The 26,607-nt window shown below is 42.5% G+C and overlaps 1 protein-coding gene across 3 annotated transcripts in view; it reads right to left on the reverse strand.

The window, feature by feature from the left end:
• Nucleotides 1-11,772, reverse strand: part of usp25 (ubiquitin specific peptidase 25) — a 45,710-nt gene extending 33,938 nt beyond the window's left edge. For 2 of the 3 annotated variants that reach the window (XM_028594766.1, XM_028594765.1), the window contains exons 1-3: nucleotides 11,513-11,772; nucleotides 2,148-2,225; nucleotides 1,314-1,458 (exon numbers count right to left, since the gene is read on the reverse strand). In XM_028594766.1, coding sequence (XP_028450567.1) covers nucleotides 1,314-1,458; nucleotides 2,148-2,225; nucleotides 11,513-11,554 — 265 coding nt within the window. In that variant the 5' untranslated portion in view covers nucleotides 11,555-11,772. The remainder of the gene's footprint in view (nucleotides 1-1,313; nucleotides 1,459-2,147; nucleotides 2,226-11,512) is intronic. The other variant, XM_028594767.1, reaches the window with a different exon arrangement.
• Between the last annotated feature and the right edge of the window lie 14,835 nt (nucleotides 11,773-26,607).

A 26,607-nucleotide genomic window follows, 5' to 3' on the forward strand; every position in this document is an offset into this window, starting at 1 on the left:
TCGCGAGTGAGGGGACAATGGAGCGGGAGATTGGTCGGAGAATCGGCGCAGCGGGTGCGGTATTACATTCAATCTATCACACCGTTGTGACGAAAAGAGAGCTGAGCCAGAAGGCAAAGCTCTCGATCTAACGGTCAGTTTTCATTCCTACCCTCACCTATGGTCATGAAGGCTGGGTCATGACCGAAAGAACGAGATCCAGGGTACAAGCGGCCGAAATGGGTTTCCTCAGGAGGGTGGCTGGCGTCTCCCTTAGAGATAGGGTCAGAAGCTCAGTCATCCGTGAGGAGCTCGGAGTAGAGCCGCTGCTCCTTCGCGTCGAAAGGAGCCAGTTGAGGTGGTTCGGGCATCTGGTAAGGATGCCCCCTGGGCGCCTCCCTAGGGAGGTGTTCCAGGCACGTCCAGCTGGGAGGAGGCCTCGGGGAAGACCCAGGACTAGGTGGAGGGATTATATCTCCAACCTGGCCTGGGAACGCATTTGGGATCCCCAGTCGGAGCTGGTTAATGTTGCTCGGGAAAGGGAAGTTTGGGGTCCCCTGCTGGAGCTGCTCCCCCCGCGACCCGACACCGGATAAGCGGACGAAGATGGATGGATGGAATATTTAGTTGAATGTTTGGTGTAACATTTGGTTCAACCTGTTTTATTCCTCTTTTTGTTATTATATTTACTGTTTTTCCATAAGATAATTGCTGGAATAATGTTACATATCACAGACTGTTTACAGAAACGTCCTATCTTCAGTGAATATTTCATTTATTTTTATGACTTTATTTAACATGATGGTAGAAGGTGCCATATGGAGATGCTGCTGTTGAACTGAGGCAGAGCAGACATTTCACTTTACAGGAAAGTACTGATATGCTTTCAATATATAGTTCATAACTTTAGCTTTTGTGATAAATGTTCTGTGTTTGGTGGTATCTCATGTTATAATGCTCCATGACATGTTTTATCTGTTACACAGTGAATACTGAAATTTAGCTTAACTTAAGAAGGGAAAAGAAATTGCAAATTGAATCGTAATCGCATTATCTGGTAGAAAAACCGCAATTAGATTGTTTTTTTTTCTCAAAATCGTTCAGCCTTATAGGGGAACTACTGTTTATTACGTATGGTGATTTGTGCTATGACAGTATACAATAATCCATATCGACAAAGCTAAAATATAGTTTGTTAATTACAATTTAAAGACAGAAATCTTATATAGATGTTATGAAACTGTAAACTGAGCTTATATGTTTTTTTATCTTCTAAATCATCCCTGTGAGGTCTCTTAAACTTCCTTGCCAAAAAGTTTAAGTAAGCTGCTCACTTGTGTCTGCCTGGCTTCCCACGCTGATGTATTTGTCGCTGGCCACCTGGGACGTCTGGTAGTAGGTCGTCTCATCTTGCTGAGGAACCTTGGCGTTCTTCTCTGTCAGAAACGCCACAGCCTCGGCCAAGTCTCCATTGCTCACCTGCAGCAACAATGTGTGTGTTGAGCCATATGTCAGTTCAGTATAAACACGGGGAAATAATTTGCAGGAACACTTGACTAGAACTTGAACCCTGTCTCAGCTCAAGCTTTCATATATTTTTCAACCTTAAGTTTCTTGGTGAGACCTGAAAAATGTGGCTGCTGTTTAGGAGAACTCATGCTAACAATAGCTGAGTAATACAACTGAACTAGAATAAGTACAACTAAAAAAAAGGAAGATGGCAAGATTGCCAAAGTGTGTGCTTATCTAATTTAAAACCGTGTAAGGCCGGTTACACACTGGATGCGTGGCGCGAGCGTGTCAGCTGCGCGGCGTGTCCGTTTTTATTTCAGCTCCCATATTAACAGGTTAGAGCTTACACAATCCCTGCGTGACAAGCCACGCTCACGCCACGCAGCCAGTGTGTAACCGGCCTAAGTGTCTGGTTTAGTAGGGACTTGGGTGGAACTACGTATACACTCTCTGCAAACCCCAGAGATTAACATGGACCAGCAGTTTCATATGAACGGGTCAAATGTGGGTTTGAGGTAGAAAAGCATCTCACCTGTCTTTGACATGAAATGGGTCTTAAAAGGAATATGTGGTGATGCTTGTAAACAGAGAAACTGTTTCTGCATTAGCTAATATCCAAGCGTGTGTGTGTGTGATGCATGCGTTTCATAGTGTACCTGCAGCGCCTGCTGAAGCAGCTGAACGTCTGTGGTGCCCGTGACCTCCCTCAGCTGGTTTAGTAGTGTCTGCTGGTGCTATTGAAGGGAAAAGAATAGAAGAGAGAAGGATACAAGGCAGTTCAGAGCAGGGCATCATGGAGACATGACAACGCCAAGGAGCCACAACTGTAAGAGTGAAGCCAACATTTCAACTCAATCAATAATGGAGCTACTCGTAAGGCTATTACACACCTATAGTGACGGCCAGATGAATGAAAAGAAAAAAAAAGGTGGAGTAAGAGCCAAATCTCTATCTAAGGCTACAGGGGAAGGCTTATTATAATTATCTATCTTTTTTTTTTTTAAATCAAGGAATGTATGTGTAATAATTATTTGGAATATTTAAAACTGGTGAGAGTTTGCATAGTGACATGCATCACAGGCTTTGTACTCATGCTATGCACAGTGCAGTTGACCATACTGTGAGTATCAGCTGCCCTTAACAGCTATACATACCAATATTGCAGGAGTGCAAAAATAATGTCGGTTGATATTGATATATTCTTGATTGATTAACAGTGTTTAACTGAACATTAATTACAGTGAACGTAAACATCCATAGTCATGGCTGAATAAGCATATAGTTCTATAAAAGCAATATTTGACTGTCACTAGCTCAACACCATCCAGAGATTAAAGCAGAGGAAAAAAAGAAGGCAACCTGCTGCTTAGCCCTCCAAAAAATAGACTCCAGGAACTCAGACCAGTATCAAGCATCATTATCAGCTCCATTAAAACGAGCCATTAGCCCTCTGAGGCCTAAGCAATTTTTCCTAGCCCGGATAAACTAAAAAAGTATGCCGGCTCTACACCGCAGCGATCTGGATAATAGTGCTGCACGATGTGAGGAAAATATGCGATGACGACGTTGAAAATTGCCATTATTACTTGCAATAAATAAACAGATATTAAAATGTACTAAGTTCTGCATTTCTGCTGCTTTTAGTATTCTGCTAAAATACAACACATTGCTTGTTGGATTTGAAACAAATTAAAGTAATAATTCTTCTAATTGAACAGATTGAGCATTGAATTGAATATAAAAATGGCAACGCTAAATAAAAGTGACAGTTACATTTTAAAGTGCAGTTTTCTGCTGATATGTTCTTTCAACTAACACAAAAGATATCGGAGTGTCTTTTGCGATATGTCGCAGCCTTTTCGCGATGTGTTTATTGCGCAAGTTGATATTGCGATGAGGATGAAAAAAAGTATATATTGTGCAGCCCTACTGGATAGATATATATTAATTGTATAGGACATAGTTTGATTTAATTGGACCTGTCAATTCTCTTCCCTATTAATGAGTTCACAGAAGTCTAATGACATACTCATGTCAAACCCAGCTGTACTATATGGTTTTACCACACATACATTTATTTATTATTATTTATTTATTTATTAGTGACTGTAACGTCACAGCTGCACCAGCCAACAGTGTCCGTTCAAAGGGGTCTTCTTTGGTTGAGGAACAGTTACTGTAGGTTGTTTTTACACTAAACATTTTTTTCTTACCCTTTTAATGGACTTGCTACAGCTACTACACAAAAGGCAATGGAAACCAGCCATGCACGGGAAAGTGATATATTATAAAGCAGCACAACCAAACAAATAACGCAAGCTTTCATCCAACATGTTTTGTGCTGTGCTCTTGAATGTCAAGAGTTTATATAATATCATGTTTTATAGTTTAGATGTAAAGACAGTAATCAACAACCCCATGTGCATAATAGCATCAAGCACTCTAGAGAAGCACACTAGAGTGAACTGTACTCCAGTATTTCAGGTAGGCAAGAATCTAAACTTTGTTTTTAGGGAGAAAAACTGTTGATCACAAATGAGGATTATGTAAGCCTTTCCCCTGGCACGGCAAGGTTAAATAAATGAAAGAAATACAGAGCCGTCAGTCATGCATGCACACAAAACATTGTGCACTGCACAACAGTATTTTTAGATTGTTGTGTGCCTTGGAATTAAGTGAGTCTCAAATTGTATGCGCAGTGCCACAATATCAAATATATACTGTAGATTACTTCATTATTAGGGCTGGGTGATAATCGATTCCCCGAGTAAGATTGGTCTTTGAGTGATTTGATAAGGATTAATATAATCCTGAAATTGATCTAATATATGCCTTTTCACCATGGTTACGAAGAGGCTTATGTGGACCCCATTTTTTGGGGTCATTTCTTAATGTAAACACTAACCTGGTGCATTAAAAAAATATATATATACGTAAGGGTTGCTTCTTGCTTGTACAATGTACAGCTTTAAGTTCTCGGAGAGTCTATTTTTATATTTAAGCAAAATTGGTATTGCAACTGAAATTTCCCTAACCTAAATCGATGTTGAGTTGGAAATGTAACCGAATCGGGACCTTGTGAATCGGATCAATTGGCGAAATCATTGGCGATACCCAGCCCTATTGATTATAAACTCAATAGTCACACACAGTGAACACAAAGCTATGTGCAAACCACACACACACACACACACACACACACACACACACACACACACACACACACACACACACACACACACACACACACACACACACACACACACACACACACACTCTCTCTCTTAAAGAGATACGCAGAAGTCTAAACTTTAGGCCACTTACGTAGGCTACGGCGAAAACTCTGCGTGGAGCCACCGCACGACCATAAATCATGCTTTAACTAGCTAGACAACGTCTGAAGCCTCATTCAGAGAAAATGGGTACAGGGGCTGCACAATACATCGTTTTTTTAAAAAGGTGCCCTGCCACACGTATTTCATGACTTTGTGGTAATGTCTGAAGTTCTACCATGGACTCTATAACATTTTTTGTGGAAAAAATGCCTTGGTTACCTTGTTTCAAGGCATTCTAGCATGGTATAGAAAGCCTTCAGGAAGACTCGGCTCCATTTCTGCCAGTTCTCATTAATATTCAACAAGCTAAGCTGTTTGAATCAGATTGGCTAACAGCTAGCCAATGAGAGCTTGGCTATCAGCATCCTCTACCCAGCCCAACTGGAAGAGCTCATGAATAGTAAGTTCAGGCAATATGATGTCAGACTGACCGGCTTTTGTGATTGGCCTGATGTCTCCGTTTATTTCTTTTCAGTGGCTAGAGCTGACGGAGGAGGTAGCAGTTCATTTTCACATTCACAACATAACAAAAACACATATGGACCTAACAGATTTCAAAAAATGCAAGTAAAAACGGTTTTGTATGGCAGTGCACCTTTAATCGTCATCGCAATATCAACCGGCGCAATAACCATATCGCGAAAGGCTGCGACATATCGCGAAAAACACGTTTTGGTTTTCTGCGTTAGTTAAGAGAAACTGAAGTAAATAATGTAACGGTCATTCTTTTGTTAGTTGTGCCTTTTACAGGGCTTGACATTAACTTTTTGAGGCATTTGTCCTTCGGACAAGTACATTTACGTTTCACTTGTCCATGCACAAAAGTCACTTGTCCGGGAAAAGAGTCATCATTTTATAAAAAAAAATTGTTTTGCTAATGAAAGCATCTAAACACTATCAGCATTAATAAAATTCAGTTGAAACAGTAGAAACAAACGTGTCCCAACAATAGATTTCCCATTCAACAAGAAAAAAGGATCTCCAGACTTCATAGTACATAGTAATATGTTGCATGTCGGTGTGCAGAAGTTAATATATTGAGATTCTAAGTCAGTATTTTAAAGTTTGTCATTACTTTCAGATTCCTAGTCAATATTCTAAGTTACTAAGTCAATATATTGAGATATTAAGTCGATACTTTGAGATGTTGAGTCAATTTATTAAGATTGTTAGTCAATATTTTAAATGTTCTCATTGGTTTGAGATTCTTAGTCAATATTCTGGGTTACTAAATCAGTATATTGAGATACTAAGTCAATATTTTGGATAAGTCAATATATTGAGATACTAAGTCAATATATTGAGATTCTAAAGCAATATTTTACATTTTCTCATTACTTTGAGATTCTTAGTTTATATTCTGAGATACTGAGTCAATATTTTGACCAGACGTAGTGGTGACTTAAACTTGAACTTATACTATATCTAAAATAATTTTGGAGACATAACAATGGATTTTGCCACTTAATGTTGGTGTTAACTATTTTTTTTTTTAATATAATTTCACTAATTTCTACCCAGCAGAGGCTGATTTAGAGATCCTTTAAAAGCTGTAGCTACTTTACAGTTGATTATTACAGGATATTTAATCAGCATGTTATTTATTTATTTGTTTCAAAAAGGAGCACAAAAAAACCGACATTCTAGAACGGCAAAAACGACCTCTGGATGGGAAAAGGGTATTTTACAACAGCTTTGAATGCAGCACGAGTATGGCGAGGCCAATTTCAAGTGAACGCAACATCTGTGTTTTTCCGACAACAGCAGCTACAACGTCATATGTTCCTCTCCAGTGAAATACAGACACACTTTTACACCGTTTAGCTGTCAGCATTTTAACCGTGTTTACTCTAGCTGCTAGTTAACCGTAGGTTAACATTACCTGCTGCCAAGTGTAATGTTAACTAGCGTGACATGCGGTGATGTTTAGGTTCCCTCGTCCGTTTTCGGAGCATCAGAGAGAAGCGCTGGCATTTAAGTGGCACCGAAATCTGCGTTGCAATTCGGTCCGGTAGATAACGTCATTAAGGCACCGGTGCCGTATTAGCACCGGGTCTCTCGTTTTCTGTCAAGGATGTGGCGAGGAGGTAACGTTAAGGCGGAGTTAGCAAGCTAACATTAGCTAACTAACACCGGCAGGTTCACCGTGCTTTCATGCTGCATCGCTTACAGAAAACGAGCTGAACAGCGGGCTGGGTCTAACGTTAGCGGCCCACTGACGACTACCGCTGGGTCCGCTGCCTGGGATTGCGGGGGGAAAAATTTATCGTTTCAAATCGGTAACATAGACGTAATGAGTGGCACATAACGTGAACTAACATGGCATTTTATTTTGTTTGAGTTTTAACCTGTCCAGTGGGACAAGTAAATTTCTCTTCCACTTGCCCTACAAAAAATCCACTTGTCCCGGACAAGCGGACAAGCCTAAATGTCGAGCCCTGCTTTTATATTCAATTCAATGTTCAATTTGTGCTATAACAAAATGTTAGCCTGGGTAAACCCTGACAAACTTCCAGCAAATTTGAGATTTGCTCTGCAAGTCAGTCTGGCAAAGAGTCCATTCAATCCCAATGTCCCCAAAATCGAGGCACCAATCACAACCGCTCAGGCGGGCTTTACACCAATCACAACCGTTGAGGTGGCCTTTGCACAGCGACGATAGCGCAGCGACGATAGCGCAGCGACGATAGCGCAGCGACGATAGCGCAGCGACGATAGCGCAGCGACGATAGCGCAGCGACGATAGCGCAGCGACGGCGAGCAGCTTTTTGTTTACATTCAACTTGACGGCTACCGAAGCCGTGCTTCACGTGCTCGGCCATGGCCGGCGACCGGCAGGTCAGTCTGACATATGCCGATTTAATGCCGGTCAACGCTCGTGGTGTGAAGCGCGTGTCGGCGCTATTCTCCCACATGATGGGAACCTCGTGAATGAACCTGCAACATGTCAGCTGTTTGGAAATTCTTCAGCGTGTAGGGTGTGGTAAAAAGTAGGGTGTGGAGGGACGACACCAAAAACCAAAATCACATTTCTTTTTAGTTGGATATTGGATGTGAAAAGCGTCACCCAGATCATTGGTCTGATTGGTTGAAGGACTATCCAATGCACCCAGAGGCATTTGAGCGGCGTCCGTTGGTGACGCCCATGAACTGTCAATGAACCTTTCCCAGACCCACTCTCAGTTACAACTGAGAAGGGTCTGGTGTCAACCAGGCTAACAGAATGTTGGAAATTATTTTCTTTTGTTTGTTTTAAATTCAACAATTTGTTGAATTTAAGAAGAATACTGAAAACAGCAGAAATTAAGAACTTAATACACTTTAATATTTGTTTATCGCAAGTAATATCGTTATCGTGATATTCAACGTTATCGCATATTTTTCTCATATTGTGCAGCCCTGATGGATACCACAACGGTGGTTATCAACTTGCTCTGTTAACCCTGGATTTCTTCTTCAACTCTGTGCACGTTCTCATAAAAAAGGGGGCCTTTAGAGCATCATTTGCAGGGCTCCAGACTGCCACCAAATGGTCGCATTTTGCGACCAGCAAATTTGCCCCAGTTTTTTACACGTTAAATGTCGAAACGTAGGTACCTGAGCGCGTAAGCGCAAGCTTATCTGTCCTCTCTGAAAACTGACAGAGAGCGGTGCTCCGACACAAACACACACACACTCGCACACACACGCAGAGGTGCGATCGGCTGTTTTGTTGAAGTCACAGTGTATGATGCCGATCACGTTCAAGTATGGTTACAGTTTTTAAAAACTTCACACAGACAGCGTTTGCTGCGATATGATATTAAAAACAGTCCCGGTGCTGTTGACGTTACACTTCCTCTGAGACAAGCAGCAGGCTCAACAGTGTGCAACTGTGCCCTGGGGACTGACTGACAGGCTGAGGTTGTGAGGCAAGGCACCTTTCAGCAACTCAAAGTGCTTCACATGAAAAATTAAAGAGCAATTGAAAACAGTCATGATGAAAATAAAACAGGCTAAACAAGTTACAGTGAGTAAGAAATGAATAATTATTCAATTTAATAGGTTATTGGGACGGGTTTGGGAGGAGAGAGGGAGGGGTTTTATTTTTATTTTTGTTTAATTTCTTTAGAGTGTAACATATTCTAATAAAATAACAATGTTCTAAGTACATAGGATAAATAGGTTTGGAATTATTTTTACAACTGAAAGAATTGTTTTGTAATTACAGAGGGAAAGTACCAAAAAAAATTTACCATAATTTCAGGTATCTGTACCAATATTGGTTCAGATGTGAAAGGTACCCAACCCAATGGGTAGTAGCCTAAACAATACAGGTTTAATTTTAAGGTGAATTCATTGTAGTTGTAGACCAGAGTTGGTATATTTTTTAAATATTTTGTTTACTGTCATGACAGCAATGGTACCTTGTATGTTGCATCTTCAAAAGTGACACTGAATTTGAAACAGCACATTGTAATTTCTGCATCTATTATCAAAGTATTTATTAGTATTACAGTGGAAATTAGTAGAAATGTGAATATTTGGTTAGCATGTAGATTTACGGTGTGTGCCCCTAAATCTTCTGGTTGCGCGCCTAAAATTTTCAGTAGGGGGCCACTGTGCTCCTAGTAAAAAAAGTTAGTCTGGAGCCCTGATTTGATTCTTCTACCACACTAAATGGACAGATCATGTGCCTTCCACCTATGAAGAATACAAAAAGGCATTACAGCAAAAAGCATCGCTGTTGGTTGCTGCAAACAGGCAAGAGAGGAATACAGGCAGAACATTACTGTTATGTAAATCCATGAATGAACCTATTTATTCCACCACTTGATGCACTCTCAATACCGACCTTTTACGTGTCAGCTGAACATTCTAAAGCTCCGACACTTTAAATGTGATGCAGCAGATTTAAACGTTACACTCACAAGAACTGCATTTTGAACTCGTGCACTTATAAAAGCTTTACATTTGACCATGTTTCAATCACATCACAAACATCAAGATGGCACTGTGTTTTGGTCACTGTCAGAGACTGATGGATGCCAGTGTGTTGGCAAGGCAGGGTAACTGAAGTGTAAGGAAAGTCACACCTGTGACCGATTTGAGCCAAGTCAACCGCAAGAGCAGTTACTCAGATATGTCTGCGTGCTCGCGGCGCGCGCGCGCGCACACGCGCACGCACACACACACGCGCACGCACACACACACACACACACACACACACACACACACACACACACACACACAGGCCACTACATGAAAACCTGCACCACACCCAGCTCTGATAAAGTACTCTGTAATGTACAACTGTAAGGACTATAACTAAATTCCACCATACACTCACGCATTGTCAAAACAAATCCGACCTGGACAGATAGTACGTAGACTATGATATACAAAAAAAAGGATTTAATATAAAAGCTTAGAAAAAGAAGATGCATACTTATTTATTGTATTATAATGGCTCAATCCAGTATAAAACAATGTTTGGCCTGCCTTTGCTGACATTGTTGTTAATCATGGTTTCATTTCAGCCCCTGAAAAGGTCAGACTGCATAATAAGGTGTGTGTTACAAGGCTACTTTTAAGTTTGAGTCATCAACGGAAAGGTTAAGTATTTATTTTTGCCTGGGCTTCAGACCCATCAGATATGATTACATCACTCTTATGCAAAACTATTATTTATTTACATTTGGACTAACATTAGTAGTAAAAGCAGTAATGGTCCAACCTAAGTTTTAGCAACATCAGTCAAGTGGTTGCAGAACTAACCAGAGCTCCTTGAATTTCCCCTTGGGGATCAATAAAGTATCTATCTATCGCTGGGCATGGTGGTCGCAGAGATTAAATCCTTTTAAAACTCAAAGCCTAAGCAACGCAATCGACCCTAAATGCACTTTAGTAAACTGAGAGGGATGATCAAATGTAACATAATAATCTGCCTTCTCAGTTATGAACCATTATACACTTGGCTTGCTATCTGTCTACTCAATCCCTGCCAAGCATCAAGGCTGGGTTCTACCTTCGCCGCTGGTCATGCTTTGTAAACAAATATACCAGATATGGGATGCGTAACCTAAGAAACATTTGCACACACTCAAACACAGAGTATCCACTTATCCATACTAAACAGTATCGTTGGTGGAGAGGTTTTAGCAAAACGTCCCGTGAAAATAAAAGATTGAACTCTCTAGCAAGCTAAATACTAACGTTACGAAGTTGACACTAACATAACGTTAAATCTTTCACTGTCACTGGGCCTTGTTCATTCCAATTGACGACATAATTAGCCCAGCATGCTAATGTTACAAAGAAAGGTTTCTTCCACATTAACGCGTATGAAGCTTTTAAGCTATAGTTAATGTTTACGTAACCCAACTAACACAAACAACTCTAATGTTTAACTTCACTGTAACGTTAGCTAACGTTGGCTAGCAGCTAGCTAGCTAGCTAAATGTTGAATAACGCGTTACGATAGGATAACGTTAGGCCTAACTTGAATAAATGTACTCGCGATCTACACACTGTTCCTGAGCAACAGTCCGTAACCCGAATAAAAGGACTATTTAATGTTAACCTAACTAGCCAAGAAACTGGTTTGCCATCTCTGCGGGTACTTTGAGCCTTAAAAGTAAGTAGCTAGCTAGCTATGCCATTAGGCTAAAGTTAGCTTGCCACAAAGTTAGCTTCTGTAAGCTTACCTTTTGAGAATGCTGCTGGAGGACATTCTGCTCCACGGTCATGGCGGGTTCAGAGATAAGTGTAACTAAATTCAAACCCGGAGTAGCGAAACGCACAGGCTATCTTTCACTAAAGCAAATTAAAACACGATGTTATGATGTCCCCTCCTCAACCAGTGACATAACGGGCGCCATGGCAGAGTGACTAGCGCAGGTCGTCAGCAGGCATGAAAACATTGCTCTGTCTTGCCTGAGCGCTGAGATCGATTACTCATGTCTGTCTAAACTGCATTTACGTCATGGATCAGATTTTTAGAAAATAGACGTTGGCCTGTTATTTGTGTTATGTTTTGTGTGGTCCTCATGGTGGCCATATAATAACGGACACAAATAAGCACTATTACCTTATTAACCGAAGAACTATCCTAGACATGTTTACATTCACAAGAGTAAAATAGCCTACAAAAGGGATTACACTTGCAAATGTTGAACCTATTTAATATCTCAATATTTATTTTGTGTAGTATTACTACATAACTACTACCATAGCAACTAAATAATCACATTGTTGTACAAAAAATATTAAAAAAACGTTAAGATATTACAAAGCTCAATCAATACATGACCATGCAGTTTTTCCAGTTATGGATGAATGCTGTTCTGATAGGAGTGCAATGGAAACATTGATAAACAAAGACATTCAATCAATTTTAAGTCACATATACCCATTTATATCGCCGTAAGTGCACAGATAAATTCCTAATATTTGAAAAGGACACTGAACAAGGCTATAAATACAAGGCTATAAACAGTTTAAAATTCTACAGCCAAGAACACTGAAAGGTGTGTTGCTCAATATTTACCATAACCGTACACATCATTTGCTAAAGTATGTAGGCTCTGCATTTAACCCATTTGGCTCTTTGGGGAACATATGTCATTCATTAACTTCTTCCAGCTGGTTCAGTGTAGGCTCTGCAGGCAGCGTTCATAGTTATTCTTCTTTTGCACCAAATCATCATGGTGTACTTGGTATTTTGTTTGTGGGATTACACTTTCCTGTGTATTGACATTCTGGAAGAAGAATTTCTGCAATAGATCCTTAAAAATGGGTGTTACACAATGGTTTTAACGCAGTAGAAGTGAAGTGATCAATAAGTAAAACTATTGAATAAGCAAAGTCTAACTGCACTGTGAATGATACAATAAAATTATGAAGCTGAATAGCATATAAAGAATGAAAACAAATACTCAAATTGCCTGCTTTGTGAGATGTAGACCAACTGTTGTATGTAGCGGGAGGATGAGGACCCAAATGCAGAGAGAGGCAGGCAGGAGATTGTGGAACTCAGGGTTTTAATTTAAATTGTAACAAAAGGCGGCAGCACAAAGACTGGAAAACTTACAAACATAAACTGATGGGCAAAACACAGGCAGGAGTAAAGTGACGCAGGAACAGACACAAGGCACAGGACGGAAACACAAGGGCATGGTCACAAACTAAACGGGCACGGACACAAAACGATCTGACACAAGACAAGGGGAACACAGAGGATAAATACATGAGGAGATGGGTAAATCAGAAACAGGTGAAGCACATCAGGGCGGGGCAGGACAATTGAGAGGTGGGAAAACTCAGGAAGTTAAGTGGACAAGACAGAAAACCAGACTATCAAAATAAAAACAGGAAACAGGAACACAGACAGAAACTATGACAACTAAACACAGACACTTGACAAACCACTAGGCAACACAAGGAACAACAGAGAAGACAGGAATAATCAAAACACACAATACACAGACCAGAAAACAAACACAACAGGGAACAAACGTAAACCAAATGCAAAGCAAAACACCAAAACCATAACAGAACCCCCCCCCCCTCAAGGGGCGGATCCCAGACGACCCTAAAAAACAAAAAATCAACCCAGGGAGGGCGACAAGGGAGCCAAAAGTCACTGGGGCTCAGGGAACAGAGGGGCCCTGGGGCACAGGGAACAGAGAGAGCGCCCCAGGGGCACGGGGAACAGAGAGAGCACTGGGGCACAGGGAACACAGAGCACTAGCACTGGGGGCACAGGGAACACAGAGAGCACTGGGGGCACAGGGAACACAGAGAGCACTGGGGGCACAGGGAACACAGAGAGCACTGGGAACACAGAGAGCACTGGGAACACAGAGAGCACAGAGAGCACTGGGAACACAGAGAGCACAGAGAGCACAGGGAACACAGGGAACAGAGAGCACTGGGGGCACAGGGAACAGAGAGCACTGGGGGCACAGGGAACAGAGAGCACTGGGGGCACAGGGAACACAGAGAGCACTGGGAACACAGAGAGCACTGGGAACACAGAGAGCACTGGGAACACAGAGAGCACTGGGAACACAGAGAGCACTGGGAACACAGAGAGCACTGGGAACACAGGGAACACAGAGCACTGGGAACACAGAGAGCACTGGGAACACAGGGAACACAGAGCACTGGGAACACAGAGAGCACTGGGAACACCGAGAGCACTGGGAACACCGAGAGCACTGGGAACACCGAGAGCACTGGGAACACCGAGAGCACTGGGAACACAGGGAACACAGAGCACTGGGAACACAGAGAGCACTGGGAACACAGGGAACACAGAGCACTGGGAACACAGAGAGCACTGGGAACACCGAGAGCACTGGGAACACCGAGAGCACTGGGAACACCGAGAGCACTGGGAACACCGAGAGCACAGGGAACACCGAGAGCACAGGGAACACCGAGAGCACAGGGAACACAGAGAGCACAGGGAACACAGAGAGCACAGGGAACACAGGGAACACAGAGCACTGGGGGCACAGGGAACAGAGAGCACTGGGGGCACAGGGAACAGAGGGAACAGAGGGAACAGAGAACACCGGGGGTACAGGAAACACAGGACACCGGGGGCACAGGGAACACAGAGGACACCGGGGGCACAGGGAACACAGAGGGTCACTAGGGACAGGGAACTTAGGGACTGGGGACCGAGGGAACACGGAACTGGGCAGACTTTGACAAAACAGATGCGGACAGGACAGACTTTGACTCAGACAGGACAGACTCAGACAGAACAGGGACAGACAGAACAGGGACAGACTGAGACGGGACAGACTGAGACACAGGGAAAGTAATAGGGACACCGATATTGAAGGGGACAGAGACGGGCACGGTGACAGGGACAAGGATGGGCACAGTGACAGGGACAAGGATGGGCATGGTGACAAGGATGGGCACGGTGACGGGGACGGAGACGGGCACGGTGACGGGGACGGAGACGGGCACGGTGACGGGGACGGGGACGGAGACGGGCACGGTGACAGGGATGGAGACGGGCACGGTGACAGGGATGGAGACGGGCACGGTGACAGGGATGGAGACAGTGACAGAGACAGGCACAGTGACAGAGACAGGCACAGTCTTAGGGGCGGTCTCTGGGGAGCCGGAGACCGGCAAAGTCACAGGGGTGCTGGGCAGTGCTGGGACACTGGGCAGCTTGGGGACACTAGAGAGCTCAGGGACACCAGAGAACTCAGACGCTAGAGAGCTCGGGGACATTAGAGAGACTACCAGCTAGCTGGGACTCGGGAGAGCTGCTGGCTAGCTGGGACTCGGGAGAGCTGCTGGCTAGCCGGAGCTCGGGGAACTTGCTAGCCGGCCTGGACTCAGGGGAGACGCTAGCTGGCCTGGACTCAGGGGACTCTGGGGGGCCGCTACACGGCCGGGACTCTGGGGGGCCGCTACTCAGGGGGTCTGCTGGCTAGCGGGACATTAGGGAGGCTGCTAGCCAGCCGGGGATCTGGGAGGTTGCCAGGTAGCCGGGGCTCCGAGAGATCGCTAGCTAGCGGAGAATGAGGAAGGTGGCTAGCTAGTTGAGAGTCAAAGAGGCCGCTAGCAGGCCGGGAGTCTGGGGAGGAGCTGTACGTCAGCCCAGAGGCAGGAGGACTGCGTGCCGGCTCGGGGTCAGGAGAAGGAGAGTAACGCGTTGGCTCGGAGTCAGGAGAAGGAGAGCCGCGCGTCGGCTCGGAGTCAGGAGAAGGAGAGCCGCGCGTCACTCTGGGCGGCTGCACGTCGGCGGCGACTCTGGGCGGCTGCACGTCGGCGGCGACTCCGGGCGGCTGCACGTCGGCGGCGACTCCGGGCGGCTGCACGTCGGCGAAGAATCTGGCACACAGGTCGCACCAGGCTCAGGTACCCAGGTTAGGTCAGGCTCAGGTCCGCTGGGCAGCTTGGGCTCAGGTCCAATGAGAGGCTGATTAGGGACAAGGCGCTGAGAGCCACGACGTCCCTTCCTCCATCCACGGCCTCCACGGGTCCCTGTGAAGAGGGCCAGGCGGGTTCCTTCATAGGACTGCTGGTGGTTGGGGGCATACGCAGACCGGGTAGCGTCTGAGCAGTCCAATGAGAGTTCTGGGGAAGCCAGTAAAGGGGCAGGCTGGCCGATAGAGCATGCGCCGACGGCCACGGTGTTGGCCGACTGAGGAGGAGACAGGCTGGTGGTGGGTGGGTCACTGGGGGTGGCTTGTAGAAAACGCTCCAGCACGCGCTTGAATCCCTCCAGCTGGGGAACAAAGTGACTCACCCAAGGTCTCTCTGCCAACCACTGTCGCTGAATGGCGAGCTTCTCCAGGAGAGGAGGGTGCCGGTCTGGCTCAGAGCAGAGCAAACACTGCACAGTCCAGCCAAACTCCAACACCTTCTTAGTAAAAAGAAGCTTCTCCGCTGGGTCCATGATGGTCAGATCGTTCTGTTGTATGTAGCGGGAGGATGAGGACCCAAATGCAGAGAGAGGCAGGCAGGCAGGCAGGCAGGAGATGGTGGAACTCAGGGTTTTAATTTAATTGTAACAAAAGGCGGCAGCACAAAGACTGGAAAACTTACAAACATAAACTGACGGGCAAAACACAGGCAGGAGTAAAGTGACGCAGGAACAGACACAAGGCACAGGACGGAAACACAAGGGCATGGTCACAAACTAAACGGGCACGGACACAAAACCATCTGACACAAGACAAGGGGAACACAGAGGCTAAATACATGAGGAGATGGGTAAATCAGAAACAGGTGAGACAACAGGTGAAGCACATCAGGGCGGGGCAGGACAATCGACAAAGGCGGGAAAACTCAGGAAGTTAATTGGACAAGACAAGACAGAAAACCAGACTATCAAAACAAAACAGGAAACAGGAACACAGACAGAAAATATGACAACAACTAAACACAGACACTTGACAAACCACTAGGCAACACAAGGAACAACAGAGAAGACAGGAATAATCGAAACACACAATACACAGACCAGAAAACAAACACAACAGGGAACAAACGTAAACCAAATGCAAAGCAAAACACCAAAACCATAACAAACTAAATAATTCGACACCATAATAATATAAATATACACCAAACGCAGGGAGATATCATGATAGACATCACTAGTAATCAGGAGAATAATTCCATCACAACTGATGGAATGATGTAATGGTTGGATTCCACATAAGAAATGTCAGTTGCTGTCAGGTGACACTGAGACTGTAAGTACTCTATTCAAGTTTAGATATCATCCCGAGTCATGATATATAAGCGACATGAGAGCAGTGGGTGTAAGAGAGCATGATGCTGTATTAAGATAAACAAGGATCACAGGACTGAGTGACCACAGCCCCATGTTCTGGTTCACCTCAAAAACCCTCACCGACCCACTCCTGGACCCCCTGCAGTTCGCCTACAGAGCCAACAGGTCTGTAGACGACACAGTTTTCTGTATTTATTGTTTTTTTCCTATTAAAGCTGTAGTGCGTAGTTTCTGTCGCCCCCATGAAGAATTCTAAGTAATGAGAACACCACTGTTGTAGCATCCACCTCCACTTCCCCACCCCCTCCACACAGTTGCTAGTAGCCAAGGAGGACACGGAGGATTAAAAAAACCATGATGGACTCTTCAGAAGAGGTCATTATCTTCATGGGTCAGCCTCCTTTTGCACACACGCACACACACACACACATGCACACGCACACACAATCAGCAGCACACAGTAGGAATTAACTTGATAAAGTGACAACAGTGCTCTGTACCAATCAAAACTAATAGTGATGATTGGGTTCCCGGATATATAGAGGTTTACTCCTCAATGCAGCGGGCCCAGGGGTTGACTCCGACCTGCGGCCCTTTGCTGCATGTCATTCCCCCCTCTCTCTCCCCTTTCATTTCTTCAGCTGTCCTGTCAATAAAGGCCAAAAAATGCCCCAAAAATTTAAAAAAAATAATAGTAATGATAAAATAAAATAAACACAAATTGAACTGTTACCTCCTGCTCTTTAACTTCAACTCTTTTAGGTCAAGAACTATCATTTGGCCTCTGGGAGCTGCTATAACAACAGCACAATCTTGTAGAACCTCCACGCCGCTGATACTGAAAAGCTTACATTTTTTAACTTTTAAATTTGTTTTAATCACTCTATGTAGGTGTGAGTTGTCCACTGTTTGTGGATCATCTTGAGTAACCAGGTCATGATTTCTGAAAAGACATACTGCTGTTGAGTTGTTTTTTTTTTTATGTATTTTTTATGGTGCCTGAGCACCACAAGCAGAGTGCCTTCTAGTTCCATTATATTTAAAACAAGGCAGACATCTCTACAGCTAATATCTCCAACGCTGGGCAACTCACAACTAAACAATCTAGATTGATAAAATAGCACTAGTTAGAGAGAAAAATATGTATTTTTTCAATTCTGGGGTGCATTGTGCCTTTAATGTCATCCCATTTCGGCCCACTTGTGTTTGAATATCAACATTGAACATAATGGATAAAGGGACTAACATTCAGTTGTCCAATACCTGCCCTAATCATTCAGACGGAGAGAATAACCTAAATCCAAAAACACTGGGCATTCAAATGTGTCAGCTGTGATGAATTCAGCGCAAGATGGAGGAGAACACAGAACTGGGTCATCCTTTAGATGTTCAGGAATAGCATTGTTGTAATAGTTCTAACTGAAGCAGTCAGCGTGCTTTTGTTAACATGAACTGTGTCATCTAACTAGCACATATAAATATTGATGGGAATAGTCAGAACTTTGTGGTTTTAGTGGGGGAAGGATTTAGCAACAACGCAGACGTCATGAAAGAGGATTTCATCAAGATATATATTTTGCGACTTCATTGCAAGAATAATGGATATCAGAAGCATGCTCAATGCCATTTGACTGCATATGCACAAACATATGATGCATTTTTTAAATTTTTTTTATTCAGTACACACGTTTGGGTGGTGATGGCGCAGTGGATATGACACATGCCTTTGGTGTGGGAGATCTGGATTCAATTCCCACTGTGGTACGTCAACCAGTTTGTCTCTGAGCAAGACACTTAACCCCTAGTTGCTGACACACATATATATATATAGCAATTGTAAGTTGCTTTTGATAAAAGTGTCAGCTAAATGACATGTAATGTAATGTAATGTTGCGCTGTCATTCAGCCTTCCTCCAGCAGATGGAGACATCCTCCTTTGGAGTGGCAGCTTGCATGATGTCACAACCCACAATAGAAGCAGGAAAAATGAATCGGGCAAATGAATCATGAAAATGATTCCACTTGGTAAATCAAGTGGCATTATAAATCACAAAGTCTGTTTCCAATTTTTTTTCACAGCGCTGCACCTTAATCAATATTTGATACTTTCTAGTGTGCAGCGTGCTGAAATGTTGACTGACCACCCGAGTGTGTGACGCTTTCCAGAACACCTCTTATTAAACCCAGTTTGACCTCGATGCCAGAAGCGGAGCTATCCGTCACAGGATCTGGGAAGCTGTCAGGAAACCAATCAGAAAATAAGTTGATGAATCAATTGGCAAAGTCAAACAGGAGCGGCTGCAGTCTGAATGGATCCGTGGCTGACAAGCGGATCTATAAAGACTTGTTTGTTGAAGATCTAAACGGATCCCGGGAAGTGAGCCCCAGTTCTATGTGATAACAGCTTCACCACACCAGGACCATGTAAAATCCCCACCATGCTCTCGATCTCATTCGCTAATCCACCACACATACAATCCGGGTTAAATCACAACTGTACTTTATATGTAAAAGTAGAAAAGTCAATGATAATAAAAATTTGGGAAATAAAGCACTTTCTCCAAGAGCTTCGGTGTCGTGGAGAACCGCTGCAAGAAATCATTCAGTGTTAGATAAGACTCATATACATCACTCGATACTGCACAAAGTGCAACTTGCACAAACATAGGTTTTACTTACATCTTTATAAATACTATTTGAGTAGGTTGTACGTGTTTATTCGCCACTTGTATACGTTTGTACATTCTTTCCTTTGTATTCTTTTATCTCTATTTTTGAATAGTTCTTGTATTCTATCCTTTTTATTATGTCTTGTATATTCTGTATGTGGGCTGTGTGTCTTTTTATGTTGCTGATGTAGCACTGACATGTCCAAATTTGGGATCAATAAAGTCTAATCTAATCTAATTTAATCTAATCTCATATAGATTAGACACTAATTAAAGTTCTGATTTCTTAACATACAGGTCCCACATGTTTCTTGAATGTATCTGCAGTGGATGTGTGTGTGTGTGTGTGTGTGTGTGTGTGTGTGTGTGTGTGTGTGTGTCTGTGTGTGTGTGTGAGTGGATGTGCTTGTGGGGTCCTTGGTGATCTGGTGCCCCAGGACATCTACTTACCCTGTGGGAAAACCTACTGCGTCTTACTATCTGTGTCATGGGAGCAGAGGATTATTTTCTACTGCATTAATAATTTTATGAATATGTACTGTATGTGCTTTAAAGCTTTAGTGCATAACTTTTTGATATTAATGAACGTCCGTTATATTCAAGCCGTTGCCAAATGAGTTGCTATAAAGCTAAAGAGGCCTACCAACTCCACACAACTCTCTCTGTATATATATATATATATTATAGATTATTTTTTTGGGCATTTCAGGCCTTTATCTATAGGACAGCCTAAGACACTAAAGGAGAGAGAGGGGGAAATGACATGCAGCAAAGGACCACAGGTTGGAGTCGAACCCACAGCTGCTGTGTTGACGAGTAAACCTTTGTATATGGGCGCATGCTACCAGGTGAGCTACCCAGGCACCCCTCTCTGGATTTCTCAGTATAGCTATGTTCAGAAGATTGTGGCGTCTGGTTACTTTCCCACGCAGAAACTCCAGTGAAGATAATGACCTCTTCTGAAGAGTCCATCATGTTTTTTTAATCCTCTGTGTCCTCCTTGGCTACTAGCAACTGTGTGGAAGGGGGGTGGGGGCAGAGCGTGGTCATGGAAGGCTTGTATCATGTGGACACGCTGACAGTTTTGTTGTCATTAGACTAGCACTAGTACTAGTACTTAGACTTCCTCATGGGGGGCAGAAATGACGCCCTATAGCTTTAACTGAGTTGGTGTACTTTATTTAACTCTGCATGCTTCAGATTGGTGCCAGCATTCCCGGGATCCTGAAAAAGAATGAGCAGGTATAGAAAATGAATGGATGAAAAGGTTTTGAGAAGCAGTTATATACATTATATTGCAACAATGTTTTGGAAAAACAAAATCTTGAAAGGCATCCATGGTCATCTCCTCTGCGCTGCCCTCTTGAGTCTGTTTGTGCACTTGCCAGGTTTCACTCACTGTCCGCGTTTTACTCCGGGGTTTTTAGAGACAGGCCCGGGCTCCAAGGCTGCAGGTGGATACTGTAGAGTTATTGTGACTAAAGCGATTAAAAAAATTAAATAAAAATTATTAACTAAGGGCTTGCGGCAATTATGTGTCTCTGAATCTGGCTGACAAAGCAGCATCCATTATCGTCCACCCGCTCTGGAGCAGACCATTGTGCCGGTCACTATAAGGAATTGGGTTGTGATCGTTTTTACGAGAGTAGTCTATCACATAAAGGCTTTACGTTCAAAATGAGTTGGCACGGTCATTATGAAATTTTATATCATTTTTAGGATCTCTTCTTGAAGCAGGCGTTTTGTCCAAGCATACTGAAACTCATTATCTTTCCCCAATTTATTTTTGTTTTCTTAAACCCTTGTGTGGTGTTCGGGTCTGTGGGACCCATTTTCAATGTTTCCTAAAAAGAAAAATGATGCTATTTATTATTTCTTCTAACTCAAACTCATTGGCCTTGGCTCATTTTCTGTGAAGAACATCAAAAATAGCTTATTTTCAATGACTGCACACAGTACACCCCCCCAACACATAACTATTACATATGAGGTGTTCAGGTCCACTGGACCCGAGTGTATTTAAATGAAGGTGGCATGAAACTATGTTGTCTTTCTGCACCTGCTATTCCCACACAAAGTTACATAATTGTTACATTTCAAGCACTTTCACCTGTTATGATGAAGTTCTAAGAGATAAGCACCCATAATGACCAAAAATCTTGTTTCTCATTTTTTATTTACCTTTTTTATAATTGAATGTCCTTGAAAGTGATCATATGATTAATAAATGTGATCTCACAGGGGTAAATGGCAAATATGAACCATAATTGATGCATATATCATTGGTAACTGAGCTAAAGTAAACATCTGTTAAGTATTTTTACATAAATTGTTATGGCTGTATTGATTTCAAAGCCTAATAATGTGGTGGGTCCACCAGACCCGGGAACATTGGCTGTGGAACAAAAATATGAACACCACACAAGGGTTAGGGCAACTGCTTAATTGGTAAATCTTAATACTGGTTATCCAATTACACATCATTTCAATGTCATACTCTCTAATATAAGTTTGTTCATGCATAGGAAACTACAACATTAAGTAGATACACATGGATTAGAACCAGCAAGTTGCTTTCCTGAAAAAAAGATGAAGTCAAATCTATATATAATAATAATAATAATTATATAATAATAATAATCAAAACACACCTCTTCAGATTAGCTTTCCACATACAATAGTCTTACATTTCTCACCTGATAGTTACTAGTTTTAGTTGGTTGTATTGCTTATGAATGTGCTATATGCGATGGTTTTTACTGCAAAGTGTCTTTGAGTGCCATGTAAAGCGCTATATCAATAAAATGAATTATTATTATTAATCATAATATCAATCAAATGCAGCCACTTTCTTGCAGCAGACCCCAGAGGTTATTTTCAGCACTGCTGACTTAGCAGTGTTAGCATAGTTTTTTCCAACAGGATATTTATCTGTCATAAAGCATGAAACCATATAAAACTGATATGTCATCTTTTTTTCTTCCTCCAGACTAAAGCATGGGACCATATATGAGGTCTTGGTCTTCATATAAGCGAGATAAGCCTCAGTGTGCGTTTTGCAGTCGAGGGAAATTACAGTGCCACGCAGATTTTTGCAGCTGCTCCTCATATTTAATATCAAATGCAGACACGGACGTCTATCATAGATGTTAATATGTGATACAGAAGGTATGAACACAGCGTATACCTGAGAGAGGCAGCACAGCACAGCATTGGGTTTATAGGCAGTGGACACATATCAATGTGTTGCGTTGGAAGCAATCATGGCAGCAATCATACAAAGTTAATTTCATTATGAACAACACTGATTGTGTCCTTTTCCTTTTGTTTTTTTTTTTTTTTGCTCAGAGTGCAATATGAGCATTGATTTTATGACAGCATAAAGGATGAAGTAGTTAAGCCCTGCCGTGGCTGGATGTAGGGAATCCTGACAAGATCTTCATTTGTCAGGATTTCAGCCATTTTCTAGGTTTCTAGACATTGGCCATTTCCACTAGTCAGTCTCCTTCGATAATATACTACATTTCATATTTCTCATGATTTTAAAAATAAATAAAAAGCCAAGTTAATGCCCCAAACCAGAATCTGTCCATTTAAATTTAAGAAAATGACCGGTGTTGAAGATAAAGGGAGAACACAGTCCCATGATCCTTACCTTACCTGTTTTGTATCATGTTTTTTATACTCACCTGTGCTGAGTGCAAATAAAGTTGAAATCAATGCTTATTATAATCTGTAGTCACTCAATTGTAAATCCTTCGACCTTTGAAATGTTGTAAACAAAATCACATAAAATAATTTCAAGAGTGAAATACATAGACATCTCATTTCCTCTCAGTCTACAGCCACGCTATTGGCTCTGTGAGGCTATATACAGTGGTGCTATTAGCTAAATGCTAACAAAAGCATTCTTATTCTTATTCTTTATTTATAAAGGACAACACACATTAATCAACATTTCTGTAAATGTGCCAGTGTTAGCCAGCTGGCTAATTTTCAACTGTAGTCCATAATGGCAATATGCTCACATTATGACAATGCTAACATGCCGATGTTTAGCAGGTAAAATGTTAAGCATGTTCGCCATCTTAGTTTAGCATGTTGGCATGCTAACTTTAGCTAATTAGCACAATAAATACAAAGTAGAGCTGAGGCTGATGGGAGTGTAGTTGTTTTGCAGTTTTTGGTCATAAACTGAGGACAGATTGAAATTTTGACCTGATGATGGCGCTAGAGTTAAAGTTGGTGAACACCAAAGCTATTACAAGTCATTCTGAGGGAAACATCATTAGAACATTACCAAATGTCATGGCAATCCATACAATAGGTTGAGATATTTTAGTCTGGGACAAAGTAGTGGCTCAAACTCCATAGAGCCACACTGCTAGCATGACTAAAAACTCAGTCACCAAACATAATGTGAGCAACGCCAACAGTTAGATGACAAAGACTGTGATTATGATTTGGAACTTTTATACTGCTTTAGCATTACAAAGTATAACAAAACACATTTCTGTTCCCTCCTCATACTGTATCTTACAATGTGATGGCTCAAATTTGGTAAGTGCTCTTTACAATCTTTTTGAGATGTAGCTAAATCCCCTCTGAATGCCAGATGCAGCTTGATTATTATTATTTTTTCTTTCTGTATGACTTGGAACATCAGAGCACAAACTCAAAAGAGTTCAATTTGGCATGCTTGGTTCTAAATGGCCCTAAGGCCCTGCAGCGCAAAGTTCACATCCCAAGCTGCTCTTAGTCAGACTGGTTAGCATTGAAGTGCCCTTTCTCATTCTACCGGGGATTTTGAGAAATGTTTACTTGGAAAGTTCATGACCCTTGCAGATCAACTGCAGTGTCAGTGATTGTGATGAGCCATACAGGAAATTAGTGGTAAATACATTTCCTGATTAAGATGTTTGAGAGTTTGAATTTGGTGAGAGATGACTGTTATCATTGCTTTCTTTAGGTCCAAAGTTATTGTTGAGGTGAAGACACTGCTGACCACAGAGGGGATTTTATTCTGTCTTCAGGAATCAAAACCTTCAGATGCATGAGCGAGAACCTTCATGCAAAGATAGGAGCATGTCTATGTTCCATAAAAATTTGAAAAAACTAAAAATTAGGCCCTATGTTCCCATAACCCAAGACTTTTTTAAAATGAGGTCCTATGTTCCCACATTTCTAAGATTTCTTTCCAAAATTAGGCCCTATGTTCCCACATTTCCTTCTTCATAAATTTGTATCAGATTTGATCCCCCTTTCTCCCAATTTGGTAGCCAATTACACCCAACCTATTATCCAGTAGATATGGACTATAGATGGAATGTAACCCTAACCCTAATTTTAAGAAAAATCTTAGAAATGTGGGAACATAGGGCTGTGGGAACATAGGGCCTAATTTTCAGTGAAAACAAAATCGTAGAAATGTGGGAACATAGGGCTGTGAGAACATAGGGCTGTAGAAACATAGGGCTATGGGAACATAGGGCTGTGGGAACATAGGGCTATGGGAATATAGGGCTGTGGGAACATAGGGCTGTGGGAACATAGGGCTGTGGGACCATTGGGCTGTGGGACCATTGGGCTGTGAGAACATAGGGCTGACCCCGCAAAGACTTACCAAGAGAATGCTTCCACTTCACAGGAGGGCTGTGAAGGTAGAAGACAAGCGGACGGGAGACTGACATCGCTAGTTCTCCCCAGCCAGTTTGTAAAACATGTACCCTTGTGCGTATCTGACACGGCAAATATCATCCATGTTCTTCCAGTGTCAGCCAAGATCCCTCAAGCTGACAGGCGGCACTGTGGACCACAGGGACTCTCTCTCATCATGAATATTACATTGGGTCTGTTTACTGTACATGCCTGCACATGGCCACCAATATGGAAGCTTTCCAAAATAGCTCTCATTGATCTGAGCAATTCATGAAAAAAAAAAAACACTGTACATTCTTGCACTTTGCACTTGTACTTTATATCTAATGGGATCACAGGTTAAGTTAAGTTCAGACTTAGCGTCTTTAGCTTAGCTGCCAGTGTATGTTTTACATTATAATCCTATGTATGAGTAAACCGTGTTTTCAAAAAAGTCCCGAGCCCTTTTTTAAACACCACTGTCGACTTCTTTTCTGCAGCCGACTTCTTTTTTGCAGCTCGGAGCGTCTTTTTGAAGTTGAAAAAACTTTTCTGAAAAAGAACACTTTTTTGACAGCCGACGAACGACCTGCCGTTTTCATAACAAGAAAAAATGGAGTCAGAGCACAGCGAGTTAATATGGTATGACCAGATGCTTCCTGTAGAGTGAACTTGCTTTGTTTTATGTAACGTTAGCAGCACCACTCTCTCTCTCTCTCTCTCTCTCTCTCTCTCTGTTCTTTCTCTAGCTCGCTCCACCGCTTTGTTTTATCTAACGTTAGCACCGCGCCACGTAGCACTCTAGCTAGGATACTGTAGCGGTGGCTGTTGTTATAGCAGCAAAAGACGCTCTCTGCTGCTTTTTGGTAAAAAAAAAACTAGCTGATAGCTTCTTTTTTTCGCTACAAAAAGCGCCCTAGTCAACTTTTTCTTGTCCAAAAAGACGCCAAGTGTGAAGTTGTCTTTTCACTTTGACTTATTGTCCCCCCCTTTCTACAGACTCTCTGCACACCAATGGTGCGTTCTTTTTGTCTTGTAATCGCGACTAGTAGCTCGAGTGTGATGTCACATCCATGTCGGAAAACGAATAACCGCGGGGTTGTTGCGTTCTTTTTGTCACACAATATTACGAGTCAGAGAAAAGATGGATTTTTGTAACATTTTTAGTAACATTTAGGATTCTATTCACCCAGTTATTGACATATTACACAAATATATT

Source organism: Perca flavescens, chromosome 13 (genome assembly GCF_004354835.1).
Source record: "Perca flavescens isolate YP-PL-M2 chromosome 13, PFLA_1.0, whole genome shotgun sequence".
Taxonomy (NCBI): domain Eukaryota; kingdom Metazoa; phylum Chordata; class Actinopteri; order Perciformes; family Percidae; genus Perca; species Perca flavescens.